Below are 23,766 nucleotides of genomic sequence, written 5' to 3'. Positions count from 1 at the left end.
CTTCTAATAGGCTTTTGGGTCCTGGCCTTGGAGGGGCCTCCTGTCCAGAACTCACTGGAAGGATGTTAGCTTTGTACTTGCTTTGCCCTTCATGTGAGACCCTCTAAAGGAGCATCCCCCCCTCTGGGGAGTTCTTGTTTCGTTTTGTTTTGTGTTAAATGCTAAGAAAACCTTTCTGTGCCGTGTTTTTTTCTTTCATTTCCTGACCTGTTCTTCCGTTTGGGAGCGTCGTCGCGACCTTGAGGTTTCCTTTGACATTTACCATCTTGACCTCTCTCTCCCTATCCCAACCCCCAATCCCCTGATTTTTATCTGGCCATAGAGAGCAGGGCTGAGGGAGGGCTCGGAGGAGAAAGTCAAGCCACCACGTCCGCGTGCCCCAGAGAGTGACACGGGAGACGAGGACCAGGACCAGGAGAGAGATGCGGTGTTCTTGAAGGACAACCACCTGGCCATTGAACGCAAATGCTCCAGCATAACAGTCAGCTCCACGTCCAGCCTGGAGGCTGAAGTGGACTTCACAGTTATTGGCGACTACCACGGGGGCGCCTTTGAAGACTTCTCCCGAAGCCTCCCCGAGCTGGACCGTGATAAAAGTGACTCTGAGACAGAGGGTCTGGTGTTCTCCCGGGACCTCAAGGGGCCCTCCAGCCAAGAGGATGAGTCTGGGGGCATCGAGGACAGCCCCGATCGAGGGGCCTGCTCCACTCCAGAAATGCCCCAGTTTGAGGTACAGTGGAGCTTCATGAAGGTCTGGTCTGACAGGCACTGCATGTTCAGAGGGCCCTGGGCCACGCGTAAGAAGAGCAGCCATCAGCTGCAGCCGGAAGCCCTGTCTGGTGTTGCATGACTACCCCTCGTAGACCAGCATGGATCTGCAACTGCATGTTTGCTGTGTCGGGTCACCCCTAACATGTGTTCCATGGTGTTTTAACCCTGTGACCCCATCGCTTGCTGAGGTCAAGTGATGCCAGCCTTACCGAGTCCTTGGCCTCCCCCTGCCTGTGTTGCATGGCACCTGCAGACAGCATGTGTCTCTGGACTCTTGAGTCTTCCACCGCTGGCCTAAAACCTGTGTGGTTTTTCCTGATGCAGGCCAAGGCTCATTTTACCAGGGCCTGTAGAAGAGGCAATTATTGCACCTGTCAGGTCCTGAGACCTTGGGGTGGCAGCGGACACTCCAAAAGGGAAGACACAGCCCTTGGGGAGGATGCAGGGCCAGTGTCTGGGCTCCTCTGCCTTGTGCCCGGCTCCCCTTTGACAGAACTGCAGAGAAGATTCTCAGAAACCCACCCTTGCTCTTTGCCTCTAACTGGCCCCTCCCCTCCACCAGGCGGTGAACACCAGCTTATTTATCCTGGAATCTTACTCTATGCCGTTCCCTCTGGGTGCAAGGCTTGCCCTCCCTTTCCAGGCTTTTCTGGCCACCTGGTTGACAGTACTGTCCCCACCACGTTCCCGCCCCACCCTGCCACCCTCTGGCTCTACCATCCCCCAGGCACAACTCAGGACAGTGGCTTGTGGCTCTGCCCTCCTCCCGCCAGGTGGCAGCTCTTCTAAGGCCAAAGCCAGCTCAGCACCAATGGAGGGGTAATTGAATGAGCTGCAAGATCACAGGGTTCTGGAAGAATCCCTCCTTCCCCCTCTCTCCTCCAACTCATGACAAGCTAGAGGCCGTTCATCAAGCTTGCAGTGTGTGTAGCCGTGAACTAGGTCTGACATGGGACTCAAAAGAAACCGATCGTTTAGCTGGGGACTCCAGCAGTTTGTAAGCTGGTGGCCTTGGGCCACCTCTGTCCGACTAATGTGTTTTCTCTGGCTTTAATGTAAACCCCATGACACTGTATTTTCTTATATCATAAACAAACAAAAGACCCACGTGGCCATGATAAAAGGCAAACTGAGCAGACTCCCACATGTTCTCTGTTCTCCCCCCCCCCCCGCCACCCCCACCACCACCACCTGTTCCCGTCTGCTGCCCTGGCCCCTGGATATTTCCATGTGGTGTTCTTGCTCTGAGTGGCAGTCTCCGTGAAAGTGGCCAAAACGCGTAGGTGATAGTGTGTGTGTAGGGAAAACACTGAGCACCAAGTTTAACCATTCCTTTAGTACAGCCTCACAATACACGCAGCCCCTGGAGCATAGCATCAGGCCCATTCCATGCCGGTGGTGGCTCTGGCTCTTCCTTTGGGCCGTTTCTCCGTGACGTGGCAAATCATACCTTCATACGTCTCCTGAAACTTGAGCAACCGTGGGCGTGCAAGAGAGCTAACCCCTCTGCATCCCAGTTGCCTGTGAACAGGAGTTGCATCTAGGTTTGAGTTTTCAAGTGTTCCTTTCGTGTCCTTACAGTCCGTGAAAGCAGAAACCATGACCGTCAGCAGTCTGGCGATCAGAAAGAAGATCGAGCCAGAGGCCATGCTGCAGAGCAGAGTCTGTGCCGCAGACAGCACCCAGGTAACCTGTGCCTCCCTGGTGGCCTGAGGCGGGCTACGGGCATTTGAGGGTAGGGTCAACTTTTCCCTTCCATGATCCTCCCTGAGATCTGAGGTAGGATGAGGAAAGACCATGCTTCTTAAAGCCTAAGTTCCCCCATCTGTAAATGGGGGGTGACCCTGCCTTCTGCACCCACCTTGGAGTGTTCGGTGCTCATGGCTAAGCAGATCAGGGCCACACCTTTCAGGCTGCTTGACTGGTGTCGGGGGAGGTTCTCCCCAAGGTGGCTTTGGGAGAGAGAAAGAGAAATCTCAGTCACTGTTTGGCCAGAACCGCTCCCCCAGGTCATTTTTTATGCATGGAGGTTCCACATTAGATTGGCAAGATGAACAAACCAAGCTCAAATGACTAAAGAGTGTTAGTGTTGCTGAGGCGACGCTCGCTTGCACCCTGGAGAAAGCTGGTCTGCCTGGACACGCGGCTTAATACGTATGTCCCGCATGCCCTCTGTGAGTCTTCAACATTGAAATGTATAGGTCTGGGTTTATGGGCCGGAGCTATTGCCCCTTGGTTCTTCTTGCCCAGAGGGCTACAATGTTGAGTCCCTGCGCCAGTGGCCATTGTGTCTCAGCTGCCAAAGGGACTGAGCTGATTGACTGGTCAGTGGTGGAGCCTTTACCCTAAGTTCCACCCCCCACCCCCACCCCCGGCACAAACAACCTGCAATATGACATAAAGTAACACAGGCAAATGTAATTTCCAGAAGAATTTTCTACTACTCTTACGGTGTGCCAAGTAATGACTACGCAGCTGCTTAGTGCCACTACAGAATCTAGAGCTGGGTCACCTCGGACAGGTCACTGCCTTCTCTGACTTGCTTTGTTTTCTGGGAGGCAGAGACAGGTGGATCTCTGTGAGTTCAAGGCCAGCCTGGTCTACAGAGCTAATTCCAGGACAGCCAGGACAGGACAGGAAACCCTGTCTCAAAAAAAATTTTTAAATTAAAAAATTTTTTCAAAAACCCACAAACCTAACAAACATGACTTTAAGGGTAACTTCGTGCGGACTGCTAAATCGAACCATAGGTAGAATTCATCAACTTGTAGGGTTGCTCTTTCTTTGTCCAATAGCGTGTTTGAAGTGGAGTCTTTGAAGAGCCTTGGGGGCCCCCTCTGCAATGCTACGTGAGCACCCTCGGTGCGTGCCCACTCACAAAGCCTGTCTCTTTGTTAATTGGGAATGCTACCAGCCAGGTGACGGATGCTGCAGGTACGTGTAGTCCTGTCATCTCTAATGCCCTCCCCCCTCTGCCTCACAGGTTGATGGGGGTGCCCCGGTGGGAAAAGACTTCATGACGACTCCCCCCTGCATCACCACAGAGACCATCTCCACCACCATGGTAAGTGGAACCCAGGGAGCTCCCCTCTCTGACCCGCCCTTCACTCCCTCCCAACAGCCAGAACTTGGCAGCTGCTTTAGGAAGCCCTCAGCTGCCGCCCTGGCAGGGAGACAGACAGCCCGATTCCTGTTGTCTAGTGCATATTGTCAGTCTTTGGTTTTTCCAAATTGATAATGTGGGAGTGGAATTCCTGGCTCTGTTATCTGGGCATCCCAGGCGTGCAGCAGGAGAGACAGGGTCGAATCGCCTGATTCTTGGCATGCAGGAATCTTGCAATTCCAAATGAATCTTACCTGCAGGGAAGATGGATGACCTGCCTGAAGGCCTCCATCCTACCCCTGGTCTTCAGCCGGCAAACCCAAACTGCAATGTCGCAGCCACTTTCTCACCATGGCCAGTAGATGGCAGCAATGAGCCTGGATTGGAAACTCAGGGGTGTTTTGTTTTGTTTTGTTTTAAGACACCTTCTAAGGGACTTTGTGGATTTTGTTATTCATTTGCTGTCTGACCAGTAAAGAAAAGTCCTTGGCCTCGAGTGTCCTTGTCTGTAAAATAGGAATCACCCCCCATTCTGTGTGGCTGGCTCGCAGCTTCTTATGAGACTCTAGAGCAGCGGTTCTCAACCTTTCTAATGCTGTGACCCTTTAATACAGTTCCTCGCTTTATGGTGACCCCCGCATATCTGATATGTGACCTCTGTGGGGTCATAATCCACAAGTTGAGAACCACTGCTCTGGAGCCTTTAACAACAAAATAGAAGTCAACATTCTGAACACGGGTTATTGTGTCAGGCAGTTTCCTGAGAAATTTGACCGTTGGGCTGTGAACTACGGTTACCTACTTTCTTTCTTCTACATCCTTTACAAATGAGAAAACCTAAGTTCAGGAGGATAAAGGGAGGAACCCAAGGTCACATGACCAGAAGTTCCACTTTCATTGTCAGTCTGTCTGCTCTGCCCCTGTCCTGACCTGTGTAAACCTCAGCTCTATGGGTCTGGGGCTACAGAACACAGCAATGCCTGCTTCAGATATTCCTTGAGGCATTGAGAGTCGTTTCTGAATGGCTTCCCTTGTGTAACCGCTGACCTATGCCTGAGAAGATCGCTCCATTAGGTCAGATTCCTCAGAGGTGGGTGCTTAGTAACCTGACTGTGGGGTCAGTAAACCTAAACCAGCCCCGGGTGGCACATTTCCCTGGTCACTCAGTTCTTTCTCTCTCTCCAAATTATTACTCTGAGGCACTGAGATGCTTGTGAGGCTAAATTTAAATTTGTCTTTATGGTGAGTAGATAGTTATTTCATTCATTTCCTCATTCATCCATTCATCCATCCATTTGTTCCGAAAACATTGATGAGTCTGTGTCTGCCTAGCGCAGGGATACAGAGCTGCAGAAGCCACTAGGATTCGTTTCTTCGGCTGCAGAAGCCACGAGTGCCTGTTATGAGTGTAGCTCTTGGGCACACAGTGATGAGCAAGGCCTGGCCTTATCACTTCCTGGATGGATGACCTTGGGCAAGTCACCCGAACCTCCCTAAACCTTCATTTCCCCATCTGTAAAGTGGGGTGGGAGCAATGCAGTACATGCCTCAAAGGGTTCCTGTGAGACTGAGCAAGTGTCCTGTGCAAAGCGCCCTGCCCCCACCCCCAAACAGTGCCTGGCCTGTAGTGTCTCCAGGTGTCAGCTACTGCTGTCTCTTTGCTGCCCTCATGGACTAGTGTGACCAAGTTATCCTAGGGAACCACTGGGAGGAAGCTATGATGACACCCCTGCTAGGAACATCTGGGGAAGGTGTCACCTAGGCAGGGACAATAGAGCTGTAAGTAAAGGATGAGCTGAGGTGTGGTCGCAGGCGAAAGCTTCTAGGTGGTGAGAGAGAGCAGGTGTAAGGGCAGGAATGTCAAGAAGCACATCTGGCTGGCAGATGTGTACAGGAAGAGAAGGGAGAGGAGGAGATGGCTGCAAAGAAGGGCCGAACCAGAGCTCCAAGTGTTCTGGTGCCATGTAGGATGGCTTCAACTTCATTCCAGACACAGCAAGGGGGGGGGGAGGTTGCTCTTAAAGCAAAAACACGCCATCAACTGTGTGTGTCTGCTAACTTACCAGCTGGTGTGCAGTGTGGCCTGCGACAAAGATCCCCTCCCTCCTCGCTCTCCTCCTCCTGCCTTCCTTTAATAAATATTTATTGAACACCCACAGTGTGTGAAGTGCTGTGAATCTGGCACTGGAGGAAACAGAGTCTCTAGCTCTGGGGCCCACAGGAGGACAGAAAGAGAAGGTGCGGACCTGTCTAAAGGGCCGGTATCTAGCGACGCCCTGCCAGGGTTTGAGTAGGTAGATGCGGCAGAGAGCTGGGGCCTAGCACGTCCTAGACCGGAAAAGTACAGTATTTGGTCAGTGGTAGGATGCACAGGCGACAGAACAGACAGGCTGAGGACAATGTTTACTGGCCAGTGGTTCGTACATAATGTCATACCTGGTGCCTGTGACAAAGGCACATTCCCTACCCTGCTCCAAAAAGCCTAATTCAGAAGCCCCAGGAAGCCTGGCAGTCTGTGTTCACAAGCCTCCAGGTGATGCCCCACAGTGCCGTGTGAGGGAGTGCGATGCCTGTATGTTAGGGTCCAGCAGCCAGCTCCCCTGCAGACCTGACCAGAGTGAGGTGCCTACGCGTGTTTCCAGGGAAAGTCTCAGGAGATGATTGGTTCTAAAGATTTGGGCTTCAAGAAAGCTCTGGGCTACACAGGTAGAGGTATAGGAGGCTGTGACATCGATGAGGCGGTAGAATTCCCTGGGTGGCTGAGGGTGGGTGGAGGGAGGGGAGCCCCGAGGAGAGATAGTGGGGTTGCCTTGCCCAGGGAGAGGAACTGTACTTCCTTGAGTTGGGAGATGGGCCTGGCTTTGGCTACAGCCAGCACAGGGAGAAGGGAAGCACCTAGGCTTTGAACAACCTGTGTCCCTTTTAGTGGCTTGTGCTTCCACTGTAAAGATGGAGGTGAGCATTGGATGCTGGCCTCAGGACAAGAGGGAAGACAGAGAATAAGAGACTTCATGTGAGCAGTCTGAGCGATAGAGGGACTCAAAGGGACGGAGCCCTTTCCCCTAAGCCGGAGAGAGAAGACACAGCTACAAACGGCCTTTGCAGTCTGGGATCCAAGGTGCTGCAAGGAATGTGCCTCATGACGGTGTGCCAAGTGACCGGGCCGTCTACAGGTGTGGCAGAGGGAAGGACGGAGCAGAAGGCTGTTCGTGCCCATGCTTCGGCAGGAAGACAGTGGTCCAGGTCCTCGCCATGCACCAAGACTGAGGCCCCGTTTGGCCGAGGTGCTGCGTAACGAAGGCCAAGCTGGAGACGATGCACAAGTGAGGGGCAGCCAAAACTTGACGCCCCTTGGCCAGATATGGGCCACTAAGTCCAGGAATAATTCCAGGGAGATCTAGCACTTAGAATCCAGGATAAGACCAGCGGAGCTGGCTCAAGAGTGACGGTTCCGGAGTGCTGGCGTGGGTCGCGGGCCGCTGGCAGCCTTGAAGCTGCCCAGCTCGGAGCTTAACCCTGTCTTGCCGTGGAACTTGAGCCAGCCACACACTATAGTTTTTCCTCCTGTAGAGTAGGGCTGCTACCAAGGATTGCCTTCAGTGGTTGCAGAGGTTAAATGAAATCTCACGTATGCACATACCCAGTGGAACGCCTGGTGCCCAGCGGGTGCCAGGAAGTACACGATCCATCCACCTGCACCCCTGCATTTACCAGCAGCTTTTGGTTTACAGAGGTCCTTCTTCACAGACAGTAGGGAGGAAGCGGCTCTGCCTCGAGATGCACAGAAGGTCCAGGACAAGAGCCTGGGCATCCTCCCTCCTCTTAGTGCTTCCAGGGAGCAATACCGTGTCTTGTTCACCATGGCATCCCTAAAAGCGGGGATTGGGTAGCTGTCTGTTGAGTGTGCGAGCAAGCATGCAAGTGTGTGTGGGGCTGATGAGTAAGTGGAGGATGGATGCCTCAGCTCCCTGCTTCTGTGTTACTTCTCGACCCCACGGTGATGCTAATCACATGGTCACATGCCCTGGCTGTCCTGGAGGCCTATTGACCTAAGACCTGGCCATCTGAGCACTATTGTCTCCCCAGGAGAACAATCTCAAGTCCGGGAAGGGGGCAGCTGCCATGATCCCAGGCCCACAGACGGTGGCCACGGAAATCCGTTCTCTTTCACCGGTAAGTAGGCAGGGCCAGCTCAGGCTAGGGGACTCAGAGCTGAGGATGTGAGCACACAGCACCCAGCACATGCAGTAAGGGGCTCCCTAAGGTGCCCATCAGCACCTCCCTCATGTAGCCAAAGTGTTGGCATCAGGGCTGGGGATAAACAGGACACACACACACACACACACACACACACACACACACACACACACACGGCTGCATCAGCTTAAAGACCAGGAAGAGCAGGGAGCTAGGAGTTCTAGGGTGGGTTCTGTTGGTGGCTGCCCCAGCAGTAACCCTGTGTCCATCACTGAGAGGTCTTTTCTGGTGCTTTGACTCTATTTTGTGGTTCTGTGTCTAGTGCAGAGAGAGCATGCTCCTGCCTGTGACGGGATAAGGACCTGGGAGGCTCTGTCTCCTCCCTGGAGGCATCCATTCATTCTTCCAGGATTCCTAGAGGCTAGGGTGTTGTTAGGACTCTGGGCCTTAGGACTTTCAAGTCCAAAGAGTTATAGGTCCCCAGGCTTGGGGATGTTTTAGGTCTAGAATTGGAAAGATTTTTGGCATTCTTGTTTAAGAATGAATGGTTCAAAGCATCTTGGCTTCCATGCTTCACCTTCACGGGGTCCCTGCTTATTCCCGGGAAAGTCTCCCTAGCCCTGCCTGCCCTTCAGAGCCCAGTGCCCTGACCTGACCCCCGGGGTGGGGGTGGTTATATTCTGCAGATCATCGGGAAAGATGTTCTCTCCAGCACGTATGGCGCCACCGCGGAAACCCTCTCAACCTCTACCACCACCCATGTCACCAAAGTGAGTAGCAGCAGGCTCCCGGGCCCCAGCGGGCTGTAGGTGGGAAGGTCATTTCCATGGCTGACCAATGGCTCCTCAGTCTCTAAGGCACAGAGGGGACCTTTGCCGGTTCTTGAGTGCGTTTTCCTCTGCTACTACTGTCCTAGGAGTAGGGCCTTGCACACAGCACTGGCAGCTAGTCTGTGGGGTCACACGCTCTCCTCCAAAGTAGTTACGAACAGTGATGTTTGCCACTTACAGACCTTGAGAGCCAGGCAAATTCAGAAGAGTGATAAACAGCAAGCTCCCCAAAGTTAGGAAGTCGCATTTGGAAAAAGCTGTTATTTGCCAGGCCTTGGAAGAGTTCATGCTAGCTTAGGCAACTTGGTGGGACTGTTTCAAAATGGAAGGTAGAGAGGGCTGGAGATATTTCTCAACGGTATATAGCCTTTGCCTAGCAAGGCCCCTAGGGATGAAACCAATTATAGTACTGTCCTCCCTGCATACCCACCCGACATAAGAGAGAAGTGAGTAGCCTCTGAGTAGGGTCTTGGGACTCCCTGTAGACCGCCTGAGGGTGGAGGAGCCAGGAGGCAATGCTAGCAGGAGGGGCAGACACTGTGTGTTTACTTTGTTAAGCAAATGCTAGTGAGTATGAACCTTACTGAACACTCCCCTCAGCCCCCTACCATCACACCACACCCCCACCCCCACCCCCCACCCCCACCCCACCCCCGGCCTGCTGGAGATGACACAATGAGGTGTGTTTGTAGGAAACCAGGCAGCAATGTGTAGATGGGGGCCTGGGAAATAGGTTGCACTTGGGACAAGGAAATACAGACCATGGAGGCAGATGAGCTAGGCACCGGGCCCTGGGACTGACTTGACAATGGAGGATCTTGGTCTAAAGGAACCAGGAGAGCTGGAGAACGTGTTTACCTCAAGTAGTGAGTCAGTGAAAATAGGCTTGCTGGGGCTGGGGGTGAAGCTCGGTGGCAAGGTTCTGGGTTCGATCCCCAGCATTGCAATGGAAAGAAAGAAAGGAGGTTCAGGCGGGTAGAGGGAGGAAAGTTGTAGAGTACCTGATAAGAAATGAGGCCTGGCCGGGCAGCGGTGGCGCATGCCTTTAACCCCAGCACTTGGGAGGTGGAGGCAGGAGGATCACTGTGAGTTCGAGGCCAGCCTGGTCTACAAAGCGAGTCCAGGACAGCCAAGGCTACACAGAGAAACCCTGTCTCGAAAAACAAAACAAAACAGACAAACAAACAAAAAAAAAAGAACTGAGGCCCGGGGGTGAGGGCTTGGGCCAGGTGGGAGCTGGGGAGCACAGAGGAGGGAGGTGCCCTGGAGGGGGGCGGGGCTGTCAGCTGTGACAGCCTAGGAATTTAGAAAGGCTGAGAGCCAGGAGGCTGCAACAAGTTCACAGCTGGGTGGCCAGGGAAAACAGGAGAGGCCCCAGCTGTGGCTGGGAGGTTGAGGAGCCAAGCAAAGCACAGGTGCTGAGCTCACGGTCCAGCTGAGCCACCAAACGGGAAAGTGCGGTTGGTAACACTTGTCCCTTTGTCCACACTACCCAGGGCCCCCCGCCTGCAACCTTGTAGCTTTGGCACCTTGTCCCGTTTCCCAGAAAGCAACCTCTCAAAAGACATGAGAGCACAGTGTCAACTTCCTGCCGGCTTTATGGGGACGCCTTACATGGCACACCTCACAGTGTAGATAGCTCAGAAAACTCTGCTCTGTGCCTTACCACGTGGGGCCCCTCTCTCTATCCACCTGTGCCTCCCTCCAGCTAGGATTTCCCTCAGTCACATCCTCCTTGAATATACCAGCCAGTTAGGTCCCGGCGCATCCTCTGTTTCCACGCCCTGTTCCTTGAGAAAGCGGTGGAGGGAATAAGTTATCGTCATAGGGTTGTTCTGAGTCATTTAAGGTAGAACCTTGTCACCATTCACATTTCATTCATCTGTTCATTCAACGACAGGTCTACATCCAGCACTGCCAGGTCAGCCTGGGAAGGGTCCTGGGTGGGGGGCAGGGCGGTACTGAGGCGGTCAGATTACAAGCTCCGCTCTCCAGAGCTCGCAGCCTGGAGAGGAGGTGAGCGAGACCCTGCGCACACAGGTCAGCCCCATGCAGAGGCCCAGAACCGTGAGAGACATAGACTCAGTGGTCGGGGAAGGCCAGACAGGATGCCTTGGGGCTCTGCCAGGCAGGGAGTAGCATCTGAGCTGGCTGCGTGCGGGACACATAAATGGGGCAGTTTTGGTAGCTAGGGAGTGGTGACAAGCCAGCCGGGAGCTGCGTGCGGTCTGAAGTCCCCAAACCAGAAAAGGAGAACACTGAGGAGACCAGGAAAGACGTGATCTGCCATCTCTCAGCTTCGTCGGTTGGCTGAGGCTGAGGTGTGTAGGCCTCCTGTCACAGCAGACCCAAGAGGGACCTCACCTTCTTCTCCCCTGCCCTCTGCTTCTCTCTGCAGACTGTGAAGGGAGGGTTTTCCGAGACAAGAATCGAGAAGCGAATTATCATTACTGGGGACGAAGATGTCGATCAAGACCAGGTATGGGGCTAGGAAATAGTATTTCCGGGGCACAGGCTGGTATCCTGTCCCTCCTATAACGGGTGACCTATGCACGGCTGCCCTTCTGAGCAGAGAAGGCGTCCATTCGTTGCTGACCTCATTCAGGTAAGAAACCCCCAAGAGGGGACATTGAATGGGGGACTGGAAGATCCACACACTCTAGTCTCTTCCTCTAACTGTTTAACTCGGCCACCTCTCCTGGGCCTCAGTTTCCCCAGCCATGCAGTGGGAGCTTGGTGTTCGGTTTCTCTCACGGTCGCTATTCTACAGTGCCTCACTCTGCTGTTCTGCCCACCAGGCCCTGGCTTTGGCCATCAAGGAAGCCAAACTACAGCATCCAGACATGCTGGTAACCAAAGCTGTTGTCTACAGAGAAACAGACCCATCCCCGGAGGAGAGGGACAGGAAGCCACAGGTAAGGCCCTGGGGCTCAGCAGTGTGGAGGAGGAGGAAGCAGTACAAAGAATCTCAGAGGGGCACCTCCACTGAGAGCCCAGATAGATGATCTGCTGGGACCCTCACCTACCGGGCTTGTGGCTCCAAGGAGAGAGAGAGAGGCCCCACTCCAGACCAAGGGAAGGAAGGAGAGAAAATGGCATCTCGGTTTCTTTAGCATTTAAAACCCCAAGTCCAGAAAAGCAAGTCCACAAGGGGTGAGAGGATTGATGGGGGTCGGGGACTGATGTAAATGGAGGTGCAGGCCAGTCTGGGTACCACATTCCCATCCCTTAATCTCTGTCTCCATCAAGGAGATGAGATATAGCTAACGGAATGTGATGCTCACAGCCTCTGACTCATCCGTTTTGCTTGCTTACGAACTCAGGACTTCTCGGTCCCTCCCGCGCCAGACCCCCAAGGACCTCACCATTCTTTCTATGTCATTAAAGGCCTTCAAGGTCTCCAGTAAGGCAGTGTGGGGACATGCCAGGCTTCTTGCAGCCTACACTGGCGAGGGGACATAGAAGATGAAAGTCTCAGACGTGGGAAGCACCGGCTCTGTGATTCCCTTCACTGGAAGTGAATGGCAGGCTAAATGTTTATCCCATTGGGAATAAAAGCAGAATGGTGTGACCCCTAGGTTGTGACAGCGAAGAATGACAAGGAGGCTTTCTAGGGAATGTTCCCAACAGGGTGGGCTACATGAAGATACACAGAGATAGTTTTCAGTGCTAGGAGTTTAGCCTAACAGTAGAACAGATGCTTAGCATGAGCGAGACACCAGGTTCTCTCCTCAGCGCTACCCCGCAAAGGCAAGCTTCCGCTGCCCTTACGTCTGTGCACGGTGTACAGCTCTTGCATGACACTGGGGAACAAACCCACCTCAAAGGCTCCACAAATAGTAGCTGGTCTCCTCTTTGCCCTTTTCTTGAACCAGTGAATGGTTTTTTAGAGAGGTACACGTCTCGCTGGACGTGGTGGCACACGCCTTTAATCCCAGCACTCGGGAGGCAGAGGCAGGTGGATCTCTGTGAGTTGGAGGTCAGCCTGGTCTACAAAGCGAGTCGAGGACAGCCAAGGCTACACAGAGAAACCCTGTCTCAAAAAACCAAAACAAAACACAACAAAACAAAAGAATTTTTCTCTTTGAGTTCCACCTTCTTAGAGGGAAAGTGCTGAAGTGTTGTCCTGACATTTGAAAGGATGCTGACTTATGGTCTGGACCAGTCTCATCCAAAAGCACTTTTGCAATGATGGCAGTATGGCAGTGTTTCTTCTGTGTGGTCCAATATGGCAGTCACTGGCAAATACGGCTATCAAGCACTTGAAACAACTCATTCAAGATGAAAAGTGCTTTAGGATAAATGCATGTAGGATTTTGAAGATTTAGGGTAAAAAAAAAAAAGCCAGCTATCTCAGTAATTTTAATACTTATGACATGAAAAGGGGATATACTGAGCTAAGTAATACGGTTTTTGTTGCGTTTTGTTTTTGTCGGGGCCAGTGTCTCATAGTCTAGGTTTCCCTTGAACTCACTTGGTAGCCAAGGTAGCCTTGAACTCCTGATCCTCTGCCTACACCTCTCTAGTCATGGAATTTCAGGCACCTTCCCCAACCCCTCACACCCCCTCCCCTCTCCCCCCGCCCCCCCCCCCCCCCCCAGTACTGTGCTGTGCTGGAAATCCAACTTGCTGCACACTAGGCCAGCACTCTACTGACTGCACTGCATTCCAAGGCCTTTTGTTGTTGTTGTTGTTGTTTTTGTGTTTTTGGTTTTTCTAGACAGGGTCTCTCTGGGCTGCCTTGGCTGTCCTGGACTTGCTTCTGGCCTCAAACTCACAACACTCCGCCTGCCTCTGCCTCCCGAGTGCTGGGATTAAAGGCGTGCGCCACCACCGCCCGGCGCCCTCCTTTTTGTTTTTTAAGGCTGTGGAGCTCAATCCCGTGGACTTGGCACATAGTGACAAGTGTTCTGCTACACCCCTAGGTCCCCAAATATATCATTATCAAAATGAACTTCACACATGTGTCTCAGTCGCCGTGAAGAGATAACCATGACCCAGGAGACTCTTATAGAGGAAAGCGCTTAACTGGGGGCTGGCTTACAGTTTTAAGTCTGTTATCATCATGACGGGAAGCGTGGCAGCAGGCTGGCAGGCATGGTGCTGCAGAAGGAGCTGAGAGCTACATCCTGATCCATAAGGCAGCAGGCAGGCAGGCGGACAGACAGACAGACAGACACTGGGCCCAGCCTGGGCTTTTGAAACTGCAAAGCTCCCTCCCTGTCCCCAAACCTCCTCTAACAAGGCCACATCTCTAATCCTTTAGACCTTTCAAACAAACAATTCCACTCCCTGGTGACTAAACATTCAAGTATGTGAGCCTGCGGGGCCAACTTATAGTCAAACCACCGCACATGTTTGCTTTTTATTAAGTTAAAAAATTGGAATTTAAGTGTTGGGCAAATAGCTCAAGTTTGTAAAATGTTTACTACGCAATCGTGAGGACCTGAGTTTGAGCCCCCAGAACTCACTTTTAGAAAGCGGGGTGCCGTGGTACACACTTGTGATGCCATTTGCTGGGGAGGCAGAGATGGGCAGGTAGGTACCTGGGACTTGCCTGTCAGCCAGCTTGGTCTACTTGGTGAGCTCCGGGCTGGTCAGAAAGCCCTGCCTCAAAACAAACAAACAAACAAAGAAACAAACAAACAAACAAAAGCAAAACCAATATAGACAGAGAAGCCACAACACTCAAAGGTGACCCCTGGCTTAAATACGCACACACTGTATGTATCCACTGCTGTTATTTGTGGGGTACTTACGCTGTGCTGGGCACCAGGCTTTGGACTGTCTCCTCATTCTTCCACAAATGAGGAAACAGATGCTCAGCGACCTCAACAGGCTTCGCCCATAGCTGCATAGCGCTGGGAACACAATGAATTGATTAGAGACAGCCTAATGTGTCTGACTCCACAGCTACCCATGTTCCTCAGCACGCTGACTCCCCAGACTCTGTCTCAGAGAATATATGTGTGTGTGTGTGTGTGTGTGTGTGTGTGTGTGTGTGTGTGTGTATAACCGTAGTGCCTGACACACAGTTAGTGTTCCATAAGAGCTAGGCCAGTCACTATTGTTAGTCTGGTAAACTAACTGCTGTCCTAATCTGAGAAGAATGAATTGTTACGCACAGTACGGTTTGGGTTCTTCCTGCCCCGTCCCCCCCTGAGAGGATCTGTCTCCCAAACACTGTGAGCAAGAGCACAGCACTCACCTGGCTGCCTGGAGCTTCCTCACCTTACCTGAGGGGAAGGGAGGGGTAGAGGAAGCTTGGGTTCTCACCTTCATCCTGCGGCTACCAGCTTGCTAAGCCATTGAATACATTCCTGGAATGCTGTGTTTTTGAGTAGTTGCCGCTGAGGTAGCAGAGGTAGGTAGATGGTAGCTCTGGCTATTGGGGAAGGCAAGGCAAGGGCTACAATGAAGCAATAGCAACAGGGCGTTCATTCAGCGCTCCTATTCCTATATGGGGGGGGGGGGCCCTCTCTGTGTAAGGCAGCTCCCATATTATAGAGCAAGTGATAGAGGCTTAGAAAGATTGCGACGCTTGCCTACAGTTACAGAGCAGAACCTCGCGTGGTGGCGCACGCCTTTTATCCCAGCACTTGGGGAGCAGAGGCAGGCAGATCGCTGTGAGTTCGAGGCCAGGCCAGCCTGGTCTGCAAAGGGAGTCCAGAACAGCCAAGGCTGTTTCACAGAGAAACCTTGTCTTGAAAAACAAAAAGAAAAAGAAAAACAAAAACAGTTACAGAACAGCAGACAGACCAGGGAGTGGGAAGTGTGACTTCAGAGGCCACACTTCTGTAAGTAAACCTTAGTTGGACTCCAGACTCTGGTGGGTTTTTTTGTTTGTTTGTTTGTTTGGTTTTGTTTTTTGTTTGTTTGTTTGTTTTGTTTTGTTTTTTTGGGGGTTGTTTGTGGTTTTTGTTTTTTGGGGTTTTTTGTTGTTGTTGTTTTGTTTTGTTTTGTTTTGTTTTTCTTTAAGCACTGCTGTCTGGTGGTTGGTCTCCAGGCCACAGCAGGTCCATGGGGAAGAAATCAGAGATGCACAGGAAGCCAGGAGACGTGCAGCCTGGGTAAAACAGTTGCAGAACTGGGAGGCGCAAGGGAGGAAGAGTAAAGTGACAGCGCTGGTGCCGTCACATCAAAGGACTGTCTAAAAGATGTCCAGACGAAAGTGAAAGCTGTCACCTCCTCAGCAACAAACAGGCAAACACACAGGAACTCTAGAGTTTGGTGCACGTGGGCCATTCCTTAGCTGCCACAAGTAAAGCTGCGCGGCCTTGGATAAGTCTCTCTCCCTCTCTGGGCCACGATGCAGGGCAAAGGGTAGCTAGAGCTGCTTGCCTTGCATTTAAAGTAACTAATTTTCCTTATCTCCCTTCCTTTGTACCCACCACCCCATCGCCCTGCCTCTGGCACCCAGGAGTCCTGACCTCCGTGAAGAGATGCTGGCATGTCTGGTCTAACCCGAGCCAGAGAACCATTAAGAAGGGGCCTTCGTTCAGGATTCTCCGACAACACCAACATCCCAGCTGCGACGCACTGTCACTGATGAGAGACTGGGAAGGGAAAGCATATATATATAGATATATAGAGATATAGATATATATATACAGGAAACACCGCGTCCTTGCACTGCTGCCGGGGCTGGCGGAGCAGTCAGCTGATGGCCACAACCAAGATGTACAGCAACCTTCATTTCCTTTGCAGACGAATTGAACTGGTGGGAATTTTTTTTTCTTCTTCTTCTTCTTCTTCTTCCCAGGAAAATATAAACAATCATAATCTCTCGCTCCCTCACCCCTTTCTCCTGCAAACTACAAAAGCAGACCTCGATGATTGTCGACATCCCCCCTTGAACCCCGGCTGTGCACCCTCCAGGATGGACGAGCACCCCACATCTTCTCCAGCCTCTGTTGCTCCCTCTAATGCAAAGGAAAGAAAGAAAAACAAACAAACAAAAAATTAAGATCACATAGCCAAGCAAGAGAAGTCACAGCAGCAAGACATGCACAGCTGATTCTTTTCCAAGAAAGAAAGGATGGGAGCCTCCCGGTGGGAAGGAGGAGGAGATGGACGGATGGCTACTTACTTTCTGGGTCTGGACACTGGGCTGTGAAGTCCACCCTCTGTTCTCCTGCCTCCTAGCTTTACCCTTGACTTGTACTCGCCTTGTCTCTGGTCTCTGTCTCAGCTCCCTCCCGCCTCTCGCCCCTGACCCTCCTCTTCTGTGCTCTGGTCCTGCTGAGGGCCACTGCGTGGATGACTGGATGACTCTCTGACTCTCGCGGGAAGCAGAAGAGACTCCAAGAGCGAAAAGGAAGCCATGGGAAGGGAAGTAGACACCGTGTGATGTTTCCGGTTTCTCATGATGGAGGTGCAGCTCGTAGGAGATTGTATGACTGTGATTTTTAAGTTATGTATATGACATGTAACAGGAAAACAAATATTAAAAATAAACCGTGCTGGTAAGTATGCCGCTGGCATTGCCAAGTTATAATTACCTGACTGTAATTTGCTGTACCCCAAGGTTCCTAGATCTTGCCAAACTGGCCCAGCCGAGGACACTGGACTCTGGGTGTGGCCAGCTCCCAGTAGAGCTGACAGATTCAGTGTAGTGAAAAACTGTGTGTGGTGTTTGTAACTGGGTGATCGGTGGGGAGAGTGGGGGCCCCTCCATGGAGAGGTGAGGGTTCGGCCGGAAGGAAGCAACACAGTCCTGGATGTGCCAGGCCAAAATGCCTTCTCCCTCAGCAGTAGCTAAAGGGCCTGGCCTGTGCTCCGGGCTCTGCTGCTGAGGTCCCATAGGCCAACCCGCCTACCTCCTCCCCAGGGGGCTCGCCTTGGTTTTTCAGTCCTCTTTCTGTTTTACTACCCCCAGGGTCTTTGTTTCGGTTTGTATTCCACCGCGTCTTGCCCTGCTCCTCACCGCCTCGTCACGGTTAGTTCTTTCTCTAAAAGGAGACGGTGCCCTGACTGAGGTAGAATGCAGCAACTCTAACGCAGCCAGTCTTCCCCGCTCTGTCTCTCCCATCCTGTGAGTCACTCTCTTCTTCCTGAGCTAAAGTCGCCATGAGAAAGAGGCCACGAACACAGGGGAGGCCATGACAGGCCCACACTGCACATCCCAAGGCCTCACCTATCCTAGAACAACAGCAGCTGAGAGGAAAGTGCTGCCCACTGGCGCTATCTGCATCAGACCTTGGCACGCAAGACCCCTGGTCAGCAGTATCCAAGCCCAGCAGTGGCCCGTGAGATGACAGGAGCCCTGGAGAGAACCTGGCGCACGCAGGCTCCTTCTGGCTTGCCTGCCATGTCCCTCCGTTTCTGAGTAAAAGTGTTCCATGGCAGTCTCATTTCACGTCCCAGTGCCTGCTAAGACACTCCACACGTTTATTCAACAAATGTTTATGAGTTGCCTGTTTGTGCCAGGCTCTGTTTCCAAGGTGGAAGGAGAAACATAAAGGAGAGGAGGGGCCGGGGAAGCCACTGGCCAAGCCTGCCCCCTCACCTTAGCCGGCTCACGTCAGAACGCTTCTTCACTTCCTCCCCCTTATTAGACATTACCCGGAAGAAATGTCTCTGCGAGGGCCCAGACTAGATGTGCCCTCTTGGCTAACTTATTAGTTACTCCTACGATGTATACCCTACCTATTTTACAGGTGCTGGCCTGACACAGGGCAGACTAGCTTTTGTCTCTGTGGCAGCTGAGAAGAGCCAGGCTCTTAGCAGAGTCAGCCATATGCCCCTGGTCCAGGCTGGTAGGCCTGTTGCCACGCCAGTGTGGCAGCGCCTCGTCTCTGCTCCAGGATCTTTGGCCATTCTACATGGAGAAGCCACAGAACCTCCTTCCTGCACTTTGCAGTACGCAAGCTCTCGCTGCTTCTGAGCCAAGAGCAGGAATGGCTCTCTATGCCCTTGGAATCAGACTCGGGCCTCACCTGCCTTTGCAGGGAACTGCAGAGCCTGGACACACTAGACACATATACCTCAGAGGGAGGATCTGTGTTTGGAGAGTTATGCCTGGCCTGAGTGCGGGCTACAAGCCAAGGATGAGGTGACCCAGCTTAGCTTATGGGGTATTTGGGGAGATACACACTCCATGGATGTTCTGACCTTCCTCCCCCCCACCGCCCCATAAGAGAGGCAGTCAGAACCCTGCCCAGGGAGGAGGGGACCTGCAAAGCTAAAATCTAGGGCACTGTTTCCTCCCCATCATCCACTCCATAGAGAATAAAGACGTCTTGTCTGACTTCAACCTACTTTTTTTTTTTTTTTTTTTTTTTTTTTTGCTTTTTTGTGTGTCTCATCTTCGCTGTGGCACTCTCTCTCTCCAGGGGGCCAGGTAACAGAGTGAGAAAAGCCTCAGAGAGCAGTCGGGGTTCTGGGTGACCATCTTGATGCAGCTCCTAACTCGCCACGTGACATTGGGCTAACCCCATCCCATTTAATTGAATGAGCAGGGCAAAGCAGTTTGCACCCTGAGGCTTTTTCCCACTCTGTGTCTCACGCACCTCCCTGCCCCCCCCCCCCACCTCCCCTCTACTTTTGCTTTCTGTGAATCTTTTCCACGTGAGGGTATAGGAAGTGCCAGGACCTGTTTCAGTTTCTGAATCCTGTAAGCACATACCAAGACTGGCCTGAAACTGCATGAGCAACATCACTCTAAATATATATATATATATATATTTTTTTTTTTTCCAAAAGCACCTTACCGACCAACTGCAATGCTGTCCTGTCCCTTTTTACTCACTCCCCTCTCTCCTCTCTTGTCCCCACGCTCCCCAGCCTCAGTGCTCCGTGCTGTGTGCGTGTGCTCTCTGTTCTTGTATACTCAATAAAAGTGAAATAAATGTGTTTGATGCTGAACCATGGACTCCCTCAGCCTCCGTTCTCTCCCTCCTCTGTCTCTCCTCTCCGGCCTTGGCTGCTGGCACGAGCCAGAGAGAACTGGAGAGGAGACACCCAGTGGTAAACACGTCTTTTGTTTTGGTTTTGAGCTAGGATCTCATCTTATAGCCCTGGCCTGGAACTCAAGAGAGACCCACCTGCCTCTGCATTCCTAGTGCTGAGATGAAAGGCGTGCACCAAGCCACGCTCTAATGTAGAACAATTTAAAGCAACAAACGTCTGGAGTTCCCACTGTGGCCCAGGCCTTGGCTCAGGCTCCCCGGGAGGGAGGGTAACCTGCTTGCTGGTCAGGGGCTCTCAGGCCAGTGGAGGAAACAGTGAGAGAGGAAAAACTGGTTAGAGAGATCAGCAGTTGGGAGGAGGCACATGGAGGAAGTGGGTGGAAGGTCACTGAAGGAGATCACTTTAACATGCTGGCCAAAGTTGAGGGGGTGGCTCAGTGGTAGAGTTTCTGCTTAGCGTGAGAGGCTCTGTGTGTGAACCCAGCACCACAAAGGGGAAAATGGCGGTGATTGGCCAGTGAGGGACCTCCCTAAAAAGGGCACTTTTGTTTGTTTGTTTGGGGATTTTTTTGTTTTTCGAGACAAAGTCTCTCTGTATAACCTTGGCTGTCCTGGACTCGCTTTGTGGACCAGGCTGGCCTCGAACTCACAGAGATCTGCCTGCCTCTGCCTCCCCAGTGCTGGCTCCTGCGCCCAGCTTTGAAGAGGTCATTTTGGAGCTGAATAAAGATATCAAGTAAGCTGGAAAACTTGAATGAGGACTTTGTAGGCAGAGGGGACAGTGAATACATGGTTCCTAAGACCTGGAAGACGGAGGTGTAACACAGCCCATCCTTCTGAAAGAAGAGCGACCCACTGCAAGTTGTCCTCACATCTTTATGTGTGCATCATGGCACATATACTACACACACACACACATACACACATACACACACACACACACACTCCACAAAATGTAAAGTAGGGCTAGGGATGTAGTTTGTCTAGCATGCATTAGGTCCTAGGTTCAACAGAACAGTACTGCAAAAGTTAATTAATTTAAAAAAGAACTCCAAGCCGGGCCTGGTGGCACATGCCTTTAATCCCAGCACTCGAGAGGGAGAGGCAGGTGGATAGCTGTGAATTCGAGGCCAGCCTGGTGTACAAAGCGAGTCCAGGACAGCCAAGGCTACACAGAGAAACCCTGTCTCGAAAAACCAAAAAAAAAAAAAAAAAAAAAAAAAAAAGAACTCCAAAGGTAAATAACTAATGCCACTTGCCAAAGAAAGGAATGTCTACAAAATAAATGGAAAGGGTTGGGGGGTGTAGTTCAGTAGTATAGTACTTGTGAGTAAAGATTGAAATTAAAATCATAAGCTGGACATGGTGGCACACACCTTTAATCCCAGCACTTGGGAGGCAGAGGCAGATGGATTGCTGTGAGTTCGAGTTCAAGGCTAGGCTGGTCTACAAAGCAAGTCCAGGACAGCCAAGTCTACACAAAGAAACCCTGTTTCAAAAAACAAAAAAAAAAAAGAAAGAAAGAAATTAAAAACATAATCTATATAAAATCTAAATTCCTTCTTTAGAGCATCTGGGGAACACACTCCCCATTTTTTATTTTGTCCTGTCAAGAAAATCACCCAGGTCTCCTTTCTCTATCTATCTATCCAAACCTCAGCAAACAAGTCTCCCTACCTCCCATATTTATTTATTTTTTAAAAGTCATCTTGTACCTACCACCCTAAATGCTTTTTTTCTTTTTTTTTTTTTCTTTTTTTTTCTTTTTTCTTTTTTTTTTTTTTGACAGAGGTTTCTCTGTGTAACAGCTCTAGCTGTCCTGGACCTTGCTCTATAGACCAGGCTGGCCTCGAACTCACAGTGATCCTCCACCTGCCTCTGCCTCCCAAGTGCTGGGATTAAAGGCATGCACCACCACAGCCCTGCTCCCTAAATGCTTTTTAAAGATTTATTTATTATTTATACAATATTCTGCCTGCATGTGAGCCAGCAGGCCAGAAGAGGGCACCAGATCTCATTATAGATGGTTGTGAGCCACCATGTGGTTGCTGGGAATTGAACTCAGGACCTTTGGAAGAGCAGTCGGTGCTCTTAACTGCTGAGCCATCTCTCCAGCCCCCTAAATGCTTTTTAACACTTAACATTCTGACTGTTTCCCTGCCATTTCAACTACCATGTGTGAACCGCCTTTCTGTGTAAAGCCAGCTCATTAACTGACACAGAGGCTCTGCAGTGAAAGGAACTCTGTCCTCGCCACACAATTGCTGCAAGGAGCTTTGTGAACATTTTCCAGAATTTTCCTTGTAGGTTTCTCTCAACGAACATTTGCTTTTAGGGTCCTATTAGCTTACAAACACCGGGACTCCACCCCTGGACCAGTAGGACTAGTCTTTCTGCTTCTGGGGAGTAACTGGGAGAGTTCTCCATCAAGGCTTTTCTCCGCTTGAGCTGGAAAGGGCGAGGAAGCAATTTCTAGAAACATTTTGTGTCACGGGTGACCAGTGTTCTAGAGATTGGAGCCTTATGCGTGCAGCTAAACTTCCTCCAATGCACAGAACAACTGTCTGCCACCAAGAATTACCTGCCCCCAACTACTAATGGTGCCGAAGGCGAGAAATTGTAATTTGGATGAACAGGGCTCACAAAGTTGGATTTCCTGGCCACCATCTCTATATCCTACAACTTTCATGTCCCCGTGCTAAATGGCCCGAGTCTCTAAAAAGATGGGGAAGCCACCTAAAACAGGAAGCTCGCATCACCCCATAGAGCCCAGCTCCTTAGATGGGAGTGGAGAGAGGAGGGAGGAAGCTGAGCTGCTTCCCCAGGCAACCGGAAAGGACAGGGCGTGTTGAGATTCGTATGCCTGATGGTGAGCGGTGCCTTTGGCTAACCTTGTGGCAGCCAACCCCGTGTGATTAACCAGGACTGCATCATCTAGCCTAGACTGCAAGCCCCTAGGAGATGAACTGGGAAACTGTGAGTGGGATGGATTGATGTGTTCAGCTGTCACTGGGGAAGATGGCAGACAAGGAACACCAGCACAGCGACCAGAACTCCAGCTAGACCATGGTTTGCACCCCATTTCTCTACCCTCTGGGTTTGTAGTCCCTCTGTGAGCCTCAGTGTTCTCTTTCTGTAGACGGAAAATACCAATGAACATTTTTATCCCCATGCTGGGTCGATTTTCTCTGACAATTGTGGCATCAATGAGAAGACTAAGGACACATCTAGCAGCAAGGGAGAATTTAGTTTTGGGTAACAGACATGGAAGATAAACTCAGATCAACCCCTTGACCAACTGGGGCTAGAGAGCTGCAGGTAGAGTGCAAAAGAAATGAGCCCAGTAAAGGGAGCGGAGGGACTCGTGACCTCTCTGGGAATGGCAGGGGTTTCCCAGGAATTTAGGCACTGCTTTTATGGCTCCTTTCAGCTCACAGCTGTCATAGTGCTGGAGGTGGGCCACCAAAAAGACAGATGGATGAGAATGAAGTTAGAGGTTATTTCTCTTCTGCTCTGTCAGCCAGCTTAGATCCAACTGGTCTTGGCAAACTCACCTGAAGAAGAGATTGAAGGCCTTTAAGAATCCTGTCTTCAGAAACAGGCGTATCTTTGCGAGTTCGAGGCCAGCCTGATCTACAAAGTGAGTCCAGGACAGCCAAGGCTACACAGAGAGACCCTTTCTCGAAAAACCAAAAAACAAAAACAAAAACTCCAAACCAACCAACCAACCAACCAACAACAACAAAATCCTAGCCAGTGCGATGACGCACACCTGTAATCCCAGCACTCGGGAGGCAGAGGCAGGAGGATCGCTGTGAGTTCGAGGTCAGCCTGGTCTAAAAAGCGAGTCCAGAACAGCCAAGGCTACATAGAGAAACCCTGTCTTGAAAAACAAAAACAAAAACAAAAACAAACAAACAAAAAATCCTGTCTTCAAAGATTGAACAAGATTACA

General features: G+C 51.4%; 1 protein-coding gene and 1 long non-coding RNA gene across 15 annotated transcripts in view; one reads left to right on the top strand and one right to left on the bottom strand.

The window, feature by feature from the left end:
* Window positions 1-19,767, top strand: part of EPB41L1 (erythrocyte membrane protein band 4.1 like 1) — a 130,669-nt gene extending 110,902 nt beyond the window's left edge. For 8 of the 14 annotated variants that reach the window (XM_084775644.1, XM_084775643.1, XM_084775642.1 and 5 more), the window contains 8 exons: window positions 323-730; window positions 2,353-2,457; window positions 3,755-3,835; window positions 7,961-8,047; window positions 8,758-8,841; window positions 11,300-11,380; window positions 11,700-11,816; window positions 16,322-19,767. In XM_084775644.1, coding sequence (XP_084631770.1) covers window positions 323-730; window positions 2,353-2,457; window positions 3,755-3,835; window positions 7,961-8,047; window positions 8,758-8,841; window positions 11,300-11,380; window positions 11,700-11,816; window positions 16,322-16,330 — 972 coding nt within the window. In that variant the 3' untranslated portion in view covers window positions 16,331-19,767. The remainder of the gene's footprint in view (window positions 1-322; window positions 731-2,352; window positions 2,458-3,754; window positions 3,836-7,960; window positions 8,048-8,757; window positions 8,842-11,299; window positions 11,381-11,699; window positions 11,817-16,321) is intronic. The other 6 variants (XM_084775638.1, XM_084775637.1, XM_084775636.1 and 3 more) reach the window with 4 other exon arrangements.
* The window catches only part of LOC311594194, a 522,815-nt gene that overhangs the window by 316,919 nt on the left and 182,130 nt on the right, over window positions 1-23,766 (bottom strand). The window lies entirely within an intron of this gene.

Source organism: Acomys minous (assembly GCF_964271855.1).
Source record: "Acomys minous genome assembly, chromosome: 3".
In the NCBI taxonomy this organism is placed as follows: domain Eukaryota; kingdom Metazoa; phylum Chordata; class Mammalia; order Rodentia; family Muridae; genus Acomys; species Acomys minous.
This window is presented reverse-complemented; position numbering and strand designations above follow the sequence as displayed.